This window comes from Athene noctua, chromosome 25, assembly GCF_965140245.1.
Source record: "Athene noctua chromosome 25, bAthNoc1.hap1.1, whole genome shotgun sequence".
NCBI classification, from domain to species: Eukaryota; Metazoa; Chordata; class Aves; order Strigiformes; family Strigidae; genus Athene; species Athene noctua.
This window is the reverse complement of record NC_134061.1, coordinates 2,891,432-2,909,448: the sequence shown is the minus strand read 5'-3', so window position 1 is coordinate 2,909,448 and position 18,017 is coordinate 2,891,432. Positions and strand designations below refer to the sequence as shown.

The 18,017-nt window shown below is 59.3% G+C and overlaps 1 protein-coding gene across 1 annotated transcript; it reads right to left on the bottom strand.

Annotated features, from left to right (window-relative positions):
• Positions 1–3,107: 3,107 nt before the first annotated feature.
• On the bottom strand, positions 3,108–18,013 carry NGFR (nerve growth factor receptor). Its single transcript, XM_074926630.1, has 6 exons — positions 17,907–18,013; positions 14,126–14,267; positions 9,378–9,737; positions 7,125–7,368; positions 6,253–6,413; positions 3,108–6,177 (listed from the first exon to the last, which is right to left on the bottom strand). Exons 1-6 carry the CDS (start codon positions 17,946–17,948, stop codon positions 5,876–5,878), a joined length of 1,251 nt encoding a protein of 416 aa, XP_074782731.1. The 5' UTR covers positions 17,949–18,013; the 3' UTR covers positions 3,108–5,875.
• Between the last annotated feature and the right edge of the window lie 4 nt (positions 18,014–18,017).

Below are 18,017 nucleotides of genomic sequence, written 5' to 3'. Positions count from 1 at the left end.
CCCCATACGGGGTGGTGGGGACACCCTGAGATGCAGGGACCTTCCCATCTCTGCCCTGCCTTGCCAGCCACCTGGGCATTTCTCCACCCACTGGCTTGTTCCCTTGCCTTTTAGGCCAGGTTTATCCTGGGCTAGGTTTATCCTTGACCAGGTTTATCCTGCCCCAGGCACAGTCCTGATTTCTGCTGGAGCTTCTGGATGCTGCAACAGCATCCACAGTTCCTCAAGGTTTGGACCACACACAGGGTTTTTTTTCCCAAACCTGGTCAATAGAGATGTGGTGGTGGGTTAAACCAGCGCCTTGTGATGCTTGGCTTAGCCTTGTCTCTACTGGTCTGGGCTACGGGGCTGGAAAAACCTCAGGTGAGGAGCTAAGAGCAGGTTAAAAGAGGAAGGCAGCTATGCTGCTCTCCCATTAGCCCCCACCTCAATGCCACTGGCCCCTCAGTAGCCCCCTGGGCTCGCGCGGCACGAGGCAGCCTCGGGGCTGTGCCGTGCCCGGCGCTGGCACCCGGCCATCACCCCCGCGCTCCCGGCTTTGCCGCCGACCTGCTTTCCATTATTTGGGAATGTGGCTCTCGCCGGCATATGGGAGGCAGATTTTTGCCTGGGGGTGCGGAGGGGGGAGATGGGGGCTGCTGAGGCTGGCGCTGACCTGCGTGCTCCGCTCGGGGCAGGTACCGCGGGGCTGTTGGCAGGTTGGGGTTGTCTCTGGGGTCAGGGAATGAACCATCTCCAAATCCCCCCACCCCGTGGCTGGTTGCGCCCCCAAAGCTGTGCTAAAGCATCGGGGGAACCTGCACGAACGCTTGCTGGGCTTGCTTCTGGAGGCAGACAGATGGATGGGGAAGAAATATTGGTGAGATTAGAGTTTGTCAGCTGCAGCTGGGCGCCGCGAGCTGTTGTTTCACTTGCAAAGCCCTGCTGCTCTTCGGGAAGCTCAGCTTTCTTTTCCCATCTTTGTCCTTCTGCAAAGGGAAGATCCCCACTCCCCGTAGGGGCCAGGAGTTGAATCAAGAGCATCTCAGTGCATCGTGGGATTTTAATGTGGTGGTTTGGGGGGGTTTTTCCCCCCCCCCCCCACCTTTTTCTCGGGGACTGGTGAGGTTATTTGAGACCTTGAGCTGGGGATGGCGAGGGATTTAGCAAAGTGATGGTTCTTTGCTGGGGTGATGGTGTCTGGAGTGGGTGTGTGGATCCAGCACGGGTCTGTCCCGGTGCTCCGGTGCTGGTGCCTCTCCTCCTCCTCCTCCCACCCCCCCGGGCCAGCCCCCAGCCTGGGGGAGCCCCTCCAGAGCTCCTTACAGCAGATGCGAGATTAAGCAGGGGGCTGCTCTCTCCCTCCCCAGGCACTCATAAAGAACGGGAAGGAAGTTTTCCAGGGCCTTTTCCCCAGCCCTACTCACCAGCCGATGCAAACATCAGGCTCCTTTCCAGATCTTATTGTGGGGGGGTTTTTTTTCGGTTTTTTTTTTTCGGTTTTTTTTTTTCGGTTTTTTTTTTCCCCCCTCCTGCACTAACCATAAATCAGGTTGCTCTCCCCAAGGACCATCTAACACAGCTGATCCCACACATGAAGACCACCTCACAAAGCTCCTTCTCTCCCTCTCCCCCCAGCATAGCCTCAGCCAGGGCTGCAGGGAGGGTGACGGAGGGGGAGAGGATGCTCATCCCCCTCCCGGGTCCTGCGTGCTGGCTCCAGGCTCCTTCCCAGGCATTGCAGGCAGAAACCTTTCAGCTCACGCTCGCAGCCCAGCTCCGCTCCTCTTCTCCGTTCCAGCCTTTTTCCCAGGGGAGGATGGGGATTAAGAGGAAGCAGATTAAATCTAATGGATTGATTGCAATTATTCTCCCTTGTTTATTTGCAGTACCGTGTGGGAGCCTGAAAAACGGAAAGGGAAGGCGCTTTATGTGTGTGCAGTCCTGGTCCTCATTACTTTTCTTGCTAAAGAGTGACCCAGGCCAGCCAAAAATAAAACCAGCTACATTTGAGCGTTCTATTTCAAGCTCTTATAAACTGCGATGTGCAAATACTTCTGTGTGCAAACCCACACGCGATCCTGTGTGGAGCAGCTCCAGCGCCAGCCCCGTGAGGTCCCAACCGCCCTCGCCCGTGTGTCCCACGTTCACTGGGGACATGCTCCCTCCTAGGAGCCATCGGAAGCTCTTTGGGGCAAGACCCAACTTCTTGTTTTGGGGGAAGTTTTACCTGTCACCATGCTTGGTGGTTTTCCTCCTAATTTGGTTGTCCAAGGGCCGTGGTGTGAGTATTTAGCATCACAAATGCACCCTGTATCCCTTTGCCCACCCAGAGCTGAGCCCTCCAAGCCCCTCCTGGACTTGTTGCAAAAAATTTACCACTACGTAAATAAATCTCCTTGATTCTGGGGGGTTTATGTAGGGTCTCGGGAGGCTGCTCCTGCACTTTGGGGTGCTGAGGGCAGCATTGCAAATAGCACCGGGATGCAGAAATCAGCACCTTGAGCCAAGAGCAGCAGCAAATGCTTCAAAATAAGCAGACTTGAGCCTTTTAATGCTCTTTTACTGCAGTTGAAGTAACTCGGAGGGGCAGGAGGAGGAAGCTACTCTCTCTTTTTCTCCATTTTTTTTTTTCCCCCCAACGCCAAAGGTCTCTCCTGCAGTGCCATCCCAGGGAGCAGGGCAGGAGCGTGGGGATGCTGCCCAGCACCTCAGGAAACTGTTGTACAAATCTGGATCAGTCGTGCAAAGCTCCCAACGCCACATTTCTGGCTGAAGTCCAAGTCTCCTCTCCCAAGAAATCCTCCTCCATCAGATAAGATTAAACTTTACATTCCTGCTGTTTATAAGGTTGAAATAGGAGGATGGAGAAGAAAGAAGAAAAAAAACCAAAACATCCTTGAAGGCTTTGAGGTGACTTTTCCTATTGTGGATTCACAAACCTCAGTTCTGGGCTGGGAGGGGGGGAAATAAGCAGCACACCAAGGTAGTGATGCTCTTTATTGGCATCCGATGGATACACAAGGACAGCTACTCACCCGGCCGGCGCAGCGGCCTGCTACCCCCCGTGCATCACCCCCCCCACCTCATGCTGCTCACACCCCACCCACAAACCCCCCCAAACTCCTTCTACGACGGTTATTTCTTCACCGTAAAACTTCCTACTGAATCGGCACTGGTATTACAGAGGGGGGAGTGGAGAAACACGCGTTCTTTGTACAACAGAAACATTAGAAAAGGACACAAAACATACCGACGAGCACTAACTTTGGCTTGGTTTTCCCTCCTGGTTTTTGTTTTGTTTTATTTTTATTTATTTCCTGCAACCAGGGATTTGAGGCATCCCCCGGCTTCTCTTTGGATGCTGAGTTTGTCTCAGTTTCCTCAGCCCTGAGGAAATCCCTTTACTATGGCAATTGAAACCTGAGACCATGGCAATATTGTCCTGAAGAAAATAAATTTCCAGCTGGCAAATTATGGCCAGGTTGGCTTGTCAGACTGAATCGGGCAGTTTGTTTTGCTTTTGATCCGGGCACTTTATTCCAGTTGCCCTCAGTTCATATTTGAGTCACTTCACCAAAAAAAAAAAGGGACCGATGGAAAGAACCTGACGACAACCAACTTTTAAATTCATCCAAAAGCATCCCTGTGGATGGCTTGGTCTGGCAGGAGCCGGCACCCCAGCAGAGGGTTTGCGAGCCAGAGACGTCCACTGCGAGTGGGGTTGCAAATTTGGGGCAGTTTCCTTGGTTTTTAGTGATGGGAGAAGTTTGACACTCAGACGTGGGACTTGCAGCCCTGTCAGGGCCAAGTGTTTCTAACCAACGGGTTTGGCATGGGCAGCCAGCGGCCAAAGTGTCACAGGGGTTGTTCCTCCGAAGGGATCTTTGCTCTTTTGCTGCACGAGGGCAGGAGGCATCAAATCTCCCATCCTGGAGATTCAACCTGTGCTGCTTTATCACCCAAAGCACACGGGGCAAAATTCCCAAAAGCTTTTGAAGGATCTGGGTGCTCGAATCCTGTTGACGCAGGCTCCAATCCCTTGGCAAGTGCTGAGCTCTCCCTCCTGACACCCAGCAACTCTGCCGGGAGCAGCCACATCCTTCCATGTTCCTCAAAGTTTCTCATGGACCTGCTGCAGTGATTTTTGGGATGTGCATGTTTCCCTGCCTCCCCATTGAGTCTTTAAGGCCAGAAACGAAGTGGGACCAAAGGCTTGGGCTGCAAAACGAAGGCTCGCCTTGCAGGCAGAAAGGCTGTGAGGAAGAGCAGAGGAGCCAGGGCGGGCACCGTCACCCCGTGTCACACGTAGAAACATCAAGCAGTTAGTAAAACAACGTGATATTATTTACAAGTCTTGCTTATCTCCTTAAGGAGGGGAGGAAGAAGAGTTTCTGGCTGAATCCAGAGGTGAAGGGGGAGTCTGTAGGCGCAGACATACCGGCACTGGTGCCATGCACCAGCTCGCCTTGCAGTCCTTCCTCTGCAAAAAACTTGTGATGCTCCAGGCGAGTGAGACATCAAAGCAGTAGCTGGGCGGGGGGCATCCCCCAGGACCACCCTGGCTGCTCGCTAGCAGCTCGTGGGGGCATCAGGGTGCTCACCCACCCGGCGGCTGCTCTCCAGCATCACCTGTGAGTGAGCTGGGTGCTGGGTGGGGAGCTGATATGCCAAGAAAATGCACTTATAGCTCTGGAGGCGTAGAGGCGGTGAGTGATGTCCCTTTCCCCGGGGCAGCGGCGGGGTCCTGGCAGAGGGAGATGTTGGGGCCACCCAAGGGTGCCCTGGGGAGGCAGTCCGTGCACTGAGGGTGGGCAGCACCCGCTGTGCACCCGGACGGAGGTGAAGGACCCGCAGGGGAGCGGGCAGGGGCATTTCTGAGCCACCCTTCACAGTGCTGGAGGAGAAGGAGCCCTTACAAGCAGGGGGTTGGGACCACCAGCCCCGGGCGGGTCTGCAGGCGAGCAGGGACAGTGCAAAGGTGTCAGGGTGGCTTTGCTCCTGGGTCGGCGCAGGGTGGGGATGTCGGGGCTGGTGCCAGGGGAAGGATGAGCAGAGCCCTTTTGTCGTGTCCCCACTGTGGGCAGGCACTTTTTCAGCCCTTTAGACCTTCAGTGTCCCCCCACCCGTGTAGCTCCAGCGTCCCCAGGTGAGCTGGGCACTGGCAGGGAGGTCGTGGCACCCAGACGTCTGATCCTCAATGTTCGGGTGGTCCCGGCTGCTCCTCACCGAGACCAAACGCTGGCAGCCCTGGGGAGCGTACGCGGGGGCTGCGCCCCCCAAATTTCACAGTGTAGGTTGAGCTGCTGGAAGCCAAGTCCTTACCCCCAGCCCACTTGTCATGGCACGGCCTGGCCGTGGGACCAGCCCCCTCCCCAAATCCTGGTACAGCAGCTCCAGTGCTCTTCACGCCCAGCCCAGCCCTGCCCTTCACCTGCATTTTGGGGAAAGCAGCTGGATTTCAGGGCGTTAGAGGGGAGCAGGAGATAGAGGCAGGGCAGGCCAAGGAGGAAGGGCAGGAGGAAGAGGAGAACTGGAGCCCCAAGGAGGAAGGAGAAGGGCTGGAAGGCAGAGAGAGAGGGCTGAGAGCGCGGGGCTCATTCCTGTGTCCGTCTGTCCAGCCTCACGGGGCTGCAGAGGATGCGCCGGCAGCAGACGGGCTTTGGGTGTTGAGTCCCAACACCCGACCCGCTTACGGGCTGCCAGGGGGAGTTGGTGTTGGGAGGGGGCGATACCGAAAACAGGAGCTCAGTGCATAGAGGACCGTAAACTGGGGGGGCCCGGGGAGCCCCCACTTCCTTCCCACCCTCCCCTCCGGGGCTCTTGGTGCCAGGGAGGGGAGAGGCAAAGGGAAGAAGGGGGAAGGGGACCCCACGGGGCTGCCCCGGGCCACCCTTCAGACAGGGGAGGTGGCGGTGGACTCGCTGTACAAGCTCTCGGCGATGTCCCCGCGCTGGATCTTGCGCAGGGCGGTGAGCAGGGCGTCGAGGGTGGCCGTCTCCTTGGAGGACCAGTCGGCCAGGAGAGCCCGGGCAGGCGATTCCTCCCGGGTGAAGGAGTCTATGAGATCCTCTTTGTAGCCCAACTCCTCAGCCAGCTGCCTCCACGTCTCCTCCACAGAGCTTCCCAGCAGCTTCTCCACCTCCTCCTGCTTGCTGGGTGGGAGGTTGGTGTAGAGGTTCCCATCTCCTTTGGGGGCTGGGAAGGATGAAGGAGCGTTAAGCCCATCCCTGGGGTGCCCTTGCCCACCCTGTAGCCCCCACTTCACCCTACCTGGTCCCTGGGTGCTCTGGCTGGGCGGCTGCTGGTCGTGCAGGCTCTGGCTGTCCACCGAGATGCCGCTGTCGCTGTGCAGCTTCTCCCCCTCCGGCGAAGGCGTCTGGTTCACCGGGCGGTTGTTGGCCCCTTGCTTGTTCTGTTTGCAGTTGTTCCACCTGCAGGGAGAGGAGCGGGGAGGTGACATTCCCCAGGCTGGGAGCACATTTGTTGCTTTGTCCCCCTTTTTTGGGACCACTTCCCCCAGGGAGAAGCGTTTCTCCTGCAGCCTCAAAGCTCTCCAGGATGGCACTGGATCGCTTTAAACTGGCATTTACAGCTGCCAAGTGGGTGCTGAGCTCCTGAGCTTTGCGAGGGATCAGGGCAGGGTTTCCTTCTGCCTGGATCTGCTGCAAAAATGCGGCTGTGCTGTCGGAGCACACCGGAGTCCCGGGGCTGCCTGTGGGTCCCCCCCTGCCAGTGGGTCTCCCCCCACCCCCAGGGTGCCTCCAGCCCAGGGTGCTGGGGAGCTGCTGAGCCAGCCCTGGCTTGCCCAGGCAGATGCAAACCCAGCACACCAGGGATGAGCTGCTGAGCGTGATCAGCCGTGACGGCTGCCTGCACCGTGCCAGAACAAGCAGGAGCCGGGGGGGGGGGGGGGTTGCAAAGAGGGCTCCCCCACCCTGCACCCCCACCCTGCTGCCATCTCCCTTTCACCCCTCAACTGCCCAATTTCTCATGCATTTTTGGAAATCCACCTCCTACCCACCCAGCCTGGTCTCCTCCCTCCCTTGTTGGTGACTGCGGGACCTCCAAGGAGAGGGACACAGCCTGTTTCCCACTACCCCAACCCTCTGCCATGACCCCACGGTGCTGCCATGGGCCTCTACCTTTTGAAAGCAATGTAGGCTACCAGCCCCACCACCACGGCTGCCAGAATGGAGCAGTAGACCGGGATGAGGTTGTCGGCAGTGCCACGGCTCACAACAGGCTGCGAGCTGCCCATGATGGTGGTGACAGTGTCTGCCAGGGTGCTGGGCATCACTTCAGTGTTGAAGGGGTCCCTGGTGATGGGCTCGGGGCTGTCGGAGCCTCCCAGGGATGGCGTGTGTGTTGTCCAGCGAGGGTGGAGGTCTGCCAGGCAGGAGGAGAAAAGAAATGAGAATAATTAGTCACGCAGCCGGCCATGCCTTGTGGTGGGTGAATTGGTGAAGGGACAATGATCTTGGCAGGGATCTTCTTCCAGAGGTGCCGGCTCTGCCCCATCCCCTTGTCCCCAGACTTGGCCTTATGGTCAGTGTGAGGTTAATAGTTGGACTAGATGATCTTAAGGTCTTTTTCCAACTGAAATGATTCTGTGAAATCACCATGTTTCCTGGCCCCGGGTAGCACCAGCCTCCCCGGTCCCCAGGACAAGGGGGAGCTGTCCCTCGCCCTGAGTGGCTGATGGTGCCTGGTTGTGGCTGGACATGGACATGACTTTGAAAGCTCCTCTTTCCCAGCGCTGGGTTTGCTCGAGTCCTGCAGCTCTTCCCACCATGTGCAAGCTGCAGACTGAGCCCTGGGCTCCCATCGCTGGTACTGAAGCCCGGGGAAGCAGCTCCAGCTGCCTCCCCTCCACCTTACACCCGTGTAAAGCAACCCAGCTGCCTCCGCAGCTCAGAGCCGGGCTCACCCGCTGCCAGCACCACCAGAGCCTGGATTTGCCCCTTTCCTGCCCCCTGCCTGTAGCCCTGCACCCCACCAGCCCAGCCCCGTTTGGGAGTGACCCCGTTCCCACCGCACCCAGGCATGTCCCGCCGAGCGACTGGATCCGTCTTGTCTTGCCCCAGGGAAATGCTCTCACCTGCGGCTGCCCCATCCCCTCCCCTGGGTGCCGGCTCCCTCCCAACACCCCCACACCCCTCTCCAGGGTCCAGAGGACCAAGCGGGTGCCACAGCAGGTTGCTGGCACCTCACCTCGCCCACCCTCCGGCTGGAACCCGCTGCCCTTTTGGAGCGGCGCTTTGGTGGCCACCGTGGCCGTTTCCGGCAGGGCCCCTCTGCCGGCTAACAAAGCTGGCCCTGTGCTCCTTGACTTATGGCTCCATTTACTCAACCCTTTCAAGGGAGATACACTGGCTGCCCCCGCGCTGTGAATCAGCGGCGGCCAGGACAAAGCTCTTTTCTCCCTCGTCAGGCTTGGGGCAGGGAACTGCGCTGCTGCTGCCAAGGAGCAACCGGGGTGCCCCCAGCTGCAGCAGTCACAGAATCACAGAATCAGCTAGGTTGGAAAGGACCTTGAAGCTCCTCCAGCCCAACCATGACCCTCCCCCTGACCGTTCCCAACTCCCCCAGATCCCTCAGCGCTGGATCAGCCCGACTCTTCAACCCCCCCAGGGATCCCGGGGACTCCCCCCTGCCCTGGGCAGCCCATTCCAACGCCCAACAGCCCCTTCTGCAGAGAAATACTTCCTAATATCTAGTCTAAACTTTCCCTGGTGCAACCTGAGGCCATTACTTCTTGTCCTGTCACTTACTACTAGGTTAAAGAGGCTCATCCCCAGCTCTCTGCACCCTCCTTTCAGGGAGCTGTAGAGGACGATGAGGTCTCCCCTCAGCCTCCTCTTCTCCAGACCTGGGGGGCTGTGCACGGCAGCGGGGTACAGGCTGGCACAGCTGCCCGTGAGTGATGCTCTCCCCCTTCCCTTGGGCACCAAACCCTCCTGGGCTGTCCCCCGGCTCTTCGGGGCAGTTCATTCCCATCAGAAACCCATCAGCTGCCAAGTCCTCTCCTGATGAAAGCTAAGGCAGCAGCGAGTGTGGGATCTGAGACTGGTGAACCTCTTGGCTCTGCTTGCTGCTCTTTGACACCAAAAGCCACCCAGCAGAGTGTCTGCACCCGCAGACCCAGGAAGCCCCTAGAAAGGGCTGGGCAGACCCTGGGCTGGGCATTTTCCAGCTCAGGAAGCTGCATGCTGCAGTGCCCGAGGGCTGGGGGTCTCAACTGGACACTGGGGTCCTCTCCTCCAAGCCCAGGGACATGCCTTGTCCTCCCCATTGCTGTGGTGCAAAAAGAAACCGAGGCAGGGAGTGTTACAGGAGACCCGGCAAACCCCGCTTTCCCCTCTGCAATGGCTCTCTGCGAAAAAAAACAGCGTTACCTCTGCATTCGGCATCCGAGATGGCCGTGCACTCCTTCACCATCACTTCATTCTCCTCGCAGGTGGTGCAGGGCAGGCAGGGGTCCACAAAGTTGGCTTCGCTGGAGAAGGTGCCCTCAGGACACTCCTCGCAGACCGTGTCCTGTGAATCCTGGCAGGGGAACATGAGGCCGAAGCCCACCTCGCACACCCGGCACTCCTTGCAGCTCCCGCTCAGCTCGTCCTGGTAGTAGCCGTAGGCGCAGCGGCAGACGGCGTCGTCCGACTCCACGCAGGGCGCAGACATGCTCTGCAGCCCCACGCACTGCGTGCAGGGCTTGCACGGCTCCGTGGCGCTCACCGTGTCCGAGTAGGTGACACCTGGCAGGGGACAGAGGGTGAGGTGAGCAGGGTCCCAGCATGATGTCCTTGTCCCTGTGGCCACTTTGCTCCCCGGCGCTGGCTTTATCCCATCCCCAAATGCTGCTGGGCCAGGGAGATGGGCTTGTGCAGTGGCTACTAGCTGGGACCATGTCCCCTTTCACCATTTTTCCCCTCCTCCAGGTCAGAGGGAGAGGTGTCCCCCCCTCTGCAGCCCCCCACCACCACCGAGTATCCCCCAACCCACCAGTCTACTCTTCCCATTTACAGCTACCCCCTTTCTGGAGCAATTCCCGGATGCTGCCCTCCATGTGCCCATCCCAGCGCTTGGTGTCCCCAAACAATCACCCCTGCTCCCAGCCAGAGACCAGCCCCATTTTTGACCTCTGGATGGTCCCTGTGGGCATCCTACAGCCACCGCTGCTCCCCAGCATCCCAAACGCTTTCTCCTCCGCATCCTGCCTGGGGGGTCCCTCAGGGCATCACCACCCTGTGCCCCCCTCCTCGGCCACGTGTCCCCAACGCGGGGCGTGATGCGAACAGGAGGTTACAACACTAATTGCTGACTCTCCTCTGACCCTGGGGCTTCTTGCTCTCCAGTTTCATCCTGCAGGACTGACTTTGCCAAGGAAATCAATCCTCCCGCAGCCCGGCAAGCGGCCCCCACGTTCCCTCCCTCCTCCTGCCTGCTCCCAAAGGTGTTTGAAGATATTTTTAGCCCGGGAAGACGGGTCAGCTCCCATCCTGGAGGGCACAGCTGCTGTCCCTTCGTCGGCTGCCTCCCACTGATCCCGCCAGAGCCCGTGTTACCGCAACACCCCGCCTTCCCTTGTCCGAAATGCCGGGGAAAAGTCCAGCCTCCTTGATGGAGAAGGTGTTGGGGAGCTCAACCGCAATCCCCCTGCTAGCCCTGCTCCTCGAGAAGGAATCCAGCCACATGCTAATCTTTAATTACCTGCTTGTCTCCCGAGGATGACCGTGGGAAACAGCAATTCCCACCCTCAGTGACCTCCAGCCTCCCCAGGTGGCCAAGGAGAGACCGAGCGATGGGCAGGCTCAGGGCAGAGCTTCATTTTTGGCCGTTTTCAAGATAGAGGGGAAAAGAAGACCCCCAAGACCCTGGTGATGGGCAGATTCAGCACCTCCTGCGCCAGAGGAGGGGGATGGAGGTGCCATCCCAGGCTCAGTGACTGCTTTCCCACCATGGCTCAGCCGCAGCAAACCCTGAGCCCTGACAGCCGTGACATTGCCATCCCCAACACCTCCCCTCGCCCCCTGCCTGTGTCTGGGGGTCCTGCTCCTCTGTCAGGGCCAGCCCTGTGCTCTCCCTACAACTGCAGGACCCTGGGGACGGACCTGCTCCGCTGCCGCTGGCCCTGAGCCACTGCCTTGGCTCTGTCCCGGGGTGGGCAAGCAGCCCCTGCCCCGCTGCTCGCCCCGCTGCCCAGCCGAGCGAGCAGAGCCAGAGCAGCACCGGGTCGACCGCCGGCATGCACAGCTCCCATTAACCTGGACTCATCCTTTGCATTATTCTGAATTATTGATAGGCACCATTAGAGCGGGGAAGTGGCCAGGAAAGGCATACGGCTGAGTGGGCACATTTTCAGTGGCAGCAAGGTATCTGAGCTGAGCAATTACAGCTGAGATTCAAACAGGGCCCCCTCCCTCCCTCCTGCCCGCGGCGATGGAGGCTGGCGAAGGGGATAAATAAATCATGAGATAGCAATCAGGGGTGGCTGGCAAGGGGAGGACGGGAGAAGGAAAATTATAATAAAAAAAAAAAAAAAAAAAAGCAAGTGGCCATTTGGGCTAATGCAGGGACCCTCTCCTCCAGCTCCCCAGCACCCGCTGGCTTTGGCAGGGGTGGTGCTTTGGTTGTAGCAAATTTTTGTGAAATAATTTGGCTGGTGAATCGGGAAGAGATCCAAGGTGAGAGTTTGGAGGCAGCCCGGGGTGGAGGTGGGGATCTCGGCGGCCCAGGGCTGTGCCCACATTCCTCCCCGCGGCTCAGCCTTGGCTGGCAGCGCCCGTGGCAGCAGGATCCAGCATGAGCCCGGGTCCAAAAGGACCCTCTCCCCATCCCAGCAAGGGCTGATGATGGGTTTTATAGGTCTCCTTCTCTCCCCACCCCAAAATCCCACTCTTGACCCAGGGGAGAGCCGGGGGAACATTTACCCCTTTGTATTACCCGCACCCATAAATCACCCCATGGCCACCCCCACCCAGCAGCTCCCAGCTGAGGAGCTGCTGGAGATTAGTTGGTGCTAATGAAAGATTAAAAAGGCTACAGCTGGGGCAGGGCTGGGGTATAAAGCAGGAGGGTTTGCAGAGGATTTGTCTTGGTTGCTTCTCCCTTTGAGGTAGTTGGGGGGGGGGGGGGCAGGGCAGGGCAGTGTTCCCCCAGCTTAGTGCTGCTTCTTTTTGGGGGGGTAGGGGCCTGATCTTGCCCTGAGGTGTACACCACGCTGCTGCGCAGTGGGGTAAGCGAGGGAGATCCCATGTAATAGATATTCCCAAGTGAGGGGTGGCAGGGCTGGGAGCTGCTGGGATGCAGATAAAGGGGTGCAGGGGAAACTGAGGCATGGAGAGGGGAGCTGGCAGCTGCCTGGAGGCCAGGAGCTCTCGGCCTTGCTGGTCCATCAGCAGCAAAGCTAAGCAGGGCACAAAGCACTGCGCTGGGGTTTTGCTCTCGGCCTGGGTGCGATGCTGAGAGGCCTTGGGGCTGCAGGTCACTCCTGGCTGCTCCCATCCTGCAGGGATGGAGGAAGGGCCCATTCCCTTTTGTCCTGGTGCTTTCCAGCTCAGCTCCCCAACCCAACAGAGCTGCTGCCTGATATTAATCTCCCTTCAAAAATGCAAAAGCCTGGCCTGGGGCAATGTGGGGCTGGGGTGTAAACTGGAGCAGCAGCCCTTGCACCCATACCCCAGCTGATACACAGACCTCCAGCACCGCACTGAGGTCACAGTCCTGGTCTCTCCGTAACCTCCACACCCCCTGTTCTCCAGGGAGGGTGGAAATTCCCTTTATCCCTTCAGTTTCCAAAAAGAAATCAGGAAGACCAGTCACCTGCCAGCCTGGAAATGCAACTAAAGGGAAACATGTTCATCTGAGCATCCCCAGGAATGCAAAGTGACCCTTTGGATTTACAGTCCTGCACACCCAGGGGCTGGACCCCCCCACCCTGGGCAGGGTCCCTGCAGGAGGGGCTCAGGGGGATGGATGGCACCTGGCAGCAAGGTGGGGCTGAGCCTGTCACAGCCCGGGAGGGAGCGAGCCCCCCCTCCCCGTGCCCGGCGGCGTTACCCTGTGCAGCAGCCCCAAGGTTGCAGCGGTGGGATTCAGCCCCTGCTGCCAGGCGCAGGGAGGGTAAGCGCTGTTCATCGATTTTGCAGGAAAGCAAGAGGTATTTTTAGCACTGCCCTGCTGCTGCTCCATCCCCTGCTCCGTGCTCGCTCTGCTTACGCTGCTTCTCCCCCTCACCCCGCTCTAAACTTTACCTCCTCTTTGCTCCCCCACGGTCACGCTCTTTTCCGTCCCCCCCACCCTCTCAAATCACATCCCTGGAGCAATCTGGGCTTGGCTGGCACAGCTTTTCCTACAAATACTTGTCCTCAGGCCTTCAAAGGGTTTGCAGCAGTAAATTTGAAGGGCAGATTGCTTATGCCTATCATGGCATTGTTTAAACAGTAATAGTTGGACCACTTCATCTGTAAGCATTTAAGCAGGTCTCCAGCACACATCTCTGACCGACATTTATGAAGCATTTGACATAGGCAATGTGCCTGGAGTTGGCCGGGAGAAAACTGTTCCCCTCTCTCTTGGGGGACTTATGTGATTTGCTTCTTCCCTCTCAAACTTGCTTTTATTTTGCAGTCTTTACAAGGTTTAAAAAAAAAAATATTAAAAATAGAGGTGGCTCACTGGGAGACATCCCTGTGTCTGGGTCAGAGACTGATGTGCAGTCGGTGCTGGGAGGGGGATTTTTTGGAGGTAAATGCTGACCACGAGCCTGTAGCCAGGGAAGGGAACGGTGCTGGAAGGGGGATCTGCAGATCTGCAAAGGTGACTGGTACCAACGGGTCCTAAAATGGGGTGATGCTGCATCCGTGGCTGGGGATTGCGGGGCAGATGCTTTGGGGAGATGCTGGTGGTGGTGCAGTTGGGTGGCCTCGAAGGCTGCGCCTGGGGTGGAACTGATCCCTGCAAGGGCTGTGCACAGAAAGATTGAAACCAACAGCACAAATTGTGCCCGGGCAACGCTTCCAGGAGGTAAAGAGGATGCGCTTGGGGAAACCCAAGTACCTGCGAATGTCCATGGTCCCCGAAGCCCCCCCAGGCCCTGTGGCAGCCCCTCTGTGGGGCTCTGAGGAGGGGAGCGGGTACTCACTGTCCAGGCAGGGCTCGCAGACCGTCTGGTTGACCCCGCAGGGCTGCACCACCCCCTCGCCCAGGTTGCAGGCTTTGCAGCACTCCCCGCTTGTCGTGTACATCTTGGTGAAGCACTTGTCCTTGGAGCCCCAGGTGGGTCCCTGAGGGAGAAAACAAAGCCGGGAGGTGACCCTTGTCATGGGACCCTCCCTGCAAGGGCAGGCGGAGAAATGCATTGCACCCACGTAGGGTCCTGCTCTGGGGTGGACACCCCATGTGGGTCCTAAAAGGGATTCAAATTAAATACAGGTTTGGGGAGAAATGACTTTTCTATGCAAAACCTGCTCATCAGGAAAGCCCCTGCCAAGTGCTGCTGCTGGAGGGAAGTTAGGAAAGCCCATGTATCCAGGGTTGTGGCTGATGGGTATTGGGGGGGGAATGTGGGCTTTTCTGCAGAGTTACAGCATTGTTTGCTCTTGTCTCTCACCATCCTCAAGGAAGCTTTGCCATCCTGATGGGCTCAGCCCTTCCCAGCCACGATGGAGGGTTTGGAGAGAGCTGGGCTGGCAGCTCTGCACAGCTCTTGCTGCACGTTGCGGGCCAGGAATCAGACCCCGCGATGGAAATAAAGACTTTGAAGGGAGCTCTGAGAGCTTCAGCCCCGGTACTGTCTAATGGAAGTAAGTGTATCTGCTGATAAAACCTGTCGTCACATGTGGAAGCACTAAACCTGCCACGAGCGGTGGGGGCAGAGCCACCCTGCACACACACACACTTGGCAGCCTGGGGAGCGGGGTGTGTTTGCAGGACGGTTGCTCCCCAAAACACCTCTTAGCTGGGGCCGTGGGGTGCAGGAAGCATCTCTGCCTGGGTGCAGGGCTGTCGAGATGCTCATGGTGATCTGAGCTCTGCCAGGGCTTCTTTTGCTCCTTCTGCTGGCAGGCAGGTGTGTTCCAGGGCTGGACCATCCCTCTGCCATCCAACTAAGCCTGAGGGTTTGGTTTTTTTGGTTTTTTTTTGTTTTTTTTTTTTTTGGGGGGGGGGGGGGGAAGAAACTCAGCAAATGCTTGGAGGAGCTCCCCCTCCCCGTGCATCTGGATGCCTCGTCAGCCAGTTGGCCGCCTCCTTGCACAATGCGGCGTTATGAACTCGCTGTGCATCATCCGGCAGCATCCGGCCGGGCTGAGACAATGGAGCGCCAATTATAGGCATCTGAATGACAAAGTGCTCCAATTACCCTGCGCTTGAAAGCATGTGCTCTCCTCCCTGACGCTGCCTCGCCAGCCCGGGCTGGCAGCCCTCTCCAGCGCTGGGCCCCAGCTGGGCAGGCGGGAGAGCTTGGGGGAACAAGGGGGGGAGCTTCCCAGCACCCCCACATAACAGCTGGGAGATGGGTTTGGGGGTGAGGAAGGGGCTCGCTTTGCAGCGAGCTGGCTGCACGCCTCTCCTGGGGGCCAGATCCGGCTCGCGGGGCTTGACAGCAAACCTGGCTGGAGCTCAGCCCCGTCCCAGCAGCCGTGAGCGGGGCTGGGGGAGCAGCCGAACGTGCCTGGTTATAAATAGTGCTGGGAAGGCTGGGGCAGCGCAGCTGGGGCCGGCAGCGGCCAGCTCTCCCACGCCGCAGGCAGCTGCGAGCGGCTCCGTGCGCCCGCGGGGATGGGACCCGGCTGGGCCTCTTCCTCCCTGCGACACCCGGACCCCCAGCAGCTGACCCCCGAGACCCCCCTCCAGCCACGTGTCCCCTCCTCATGGAGCGGCCAGTGCCTCGGTTCCCCCCTCCGGGCTCCTAAATGCTGTAGAAAATTCAACTTCCAGTCCCAGGTGCTGCGCCCCGCCGCTCTGCCTGTGTTTCCTTTTCAGTTCTGCATCTTGAGCACCGAAACCCCCATAAAGATTAACAAACTTATAAGAGGGGCACATGGTCTGCATTAGCCCGCTGAAATGTGCATGTTATTATCACAACTCCTGTTGACAAAGCCGCAGGTATTAACACCATAAAGTATTTTGACAGCTGGATCAAGGGGGGAAGGGGGGGGGCACGGATGGAGGGTGCGAGCAACACCTCTGTAAGCTTTTAATTGTTTTTTGAGTCATGTCAGTGGGGTTTTGTGTCCTAGCAGGCAGGAGGGGTTGAGGAGATGGCCTCGGAGGAAGCCAGTCAAAACGGGAGCTTGGCGCAGCACCATTAGCTCCGGAGCCCTGGCACGGAAAATCGCTTCACACCGGCGCGGGGAAGGGAGGGGATGCTACAGCTGGAGGTGGGCCCAGCGGCAAGCCTGGATCTGAACCGCCCGCGAGCCTGACAGATGGGCTCTGCCTCTCTTGGCCAAGCACCCTGTCTAGGAAAGGCCAAACCTCTGGCTCTGAGCAATCCCCAAACTTTGGGCAGCAGAGAAAGCCACGTCTGAGGTCTGCGGGTCCAGCCAACCTTCAGCACGGCAGGACCGGGAGGGCTCTGCCTCTTCCCACACGGAGCTACCGGCCAAGCAGCACCAGGTAAAGAGCAACGAACACGGGGTGCCCGGGGCCTGGGGTGCCCGGGGCTTGGGGTGGCCCCTGGGCTGTAGCCACAGCTGTAGGTACACATCTGGACCTGCCTGGGTGAGGGCTCAGCAGAGCAGTCGGGCTGCCCCCCTGCACACCCCCCACCCTTACCAGCTCGGCAGGTTTAATCCTGGGGGGTAAATTCAGCCCCAAGGCAGTGGGTGCCCCAGCTGGCGACCGTTGGGCTCAGCCCTGACCCGGGGAGGCAGCTGCGGAGATTTGGGGGTCACTGAATCCCGGCCCCGCTGCGGATGGGTAATTCCTTGAGGTGAAATAGTGTCAGTCTCTATGGCTGGGACGGCTCTTGCCCCTCCTGACACCCACCCGCTGCCACAAACATCCCCAGGGAGCTTGGCCAGCCGGGTCCCACGGCTGGTGCCGTGGCTGTACGGGCAAAGGAGACCAGAGCCGCAAACACCGCTCTCCCCCTCGGTCTCTGCCCGAAACCACTAAAGCACCGGCTTTAATCTCCTGCCCGAAAGGTGTCCTGCAGCCTCCGGCAACCTCGGGGACCCCCGTCAAACCCTTCCCCAACAAAAACCCTGTTTCTGCCCCAGGTGGGTCCACGCCGTGTGCGCACCCACCTGCCCTGCTCCTGGTCTTTCCCTTTCCCCTCGCCCCTCCGTGCCCTGAAGTTTTGCCTCCGGCACACGCTGAGGTTCTGCCCATCCCGGGGGCTCACGGTGCGGGGGGGTGGGATGGAGTGGAAGAGGATCTCACCCTTCACTTTGGGCAGCGAGTTTGGTGCTGGGAAAGTCTAAGGGAGATTTTGGGGATGTGGGATGGCAGGAGATAGGGGCACCGGGGTGTGGGTGGCTTCCTCCCTCCCACCCCCGCTGGCTGAGGGCTCTGTCATCCTTTTTTCCTGGGTAAAAGGGATGGCAGAGCTCGGTGCAGCGGGCTCAGAGGGACTGCACAAGCCACCCCTGGCGGCCCCCCGAAACCACCCACCTCCCTGGACACCCCGTCTCTCCGCAGCCAGAAGTGCTCTGCCTGGCACCCCCGGGCCCCCCTGCCCGGCTCCCCCCACCTTCCCCCTCCAGCCCAGCTGCCCGGTACCTCCGGGACCCCCAAGCCCCGCACGGTGGGGACCCCCCCGTACCCTCGGGGGTCTCCCTCCCGGTCCATGGAGGATCCTCCGTGTCTGCCAGCCCGGTCCCCCCGGGACCCTCCAAATACTCCCGGGTGATGCACCCCCGCCTGGTGCTGCCGGGACCCCTCGGCCCCCCTGCGCTCCCCCCCGCCCCGGGACTCACCGCCGGGAGCAGGAGCAGCAGCAGCGGCAGGAGCCCGGCCATGGTGCGCGGGGCGGCGGGGCCGGTCACCCCCCCGAGAGCCGGTGCGCGGCCGGGGCTGCCCTCCCTCTG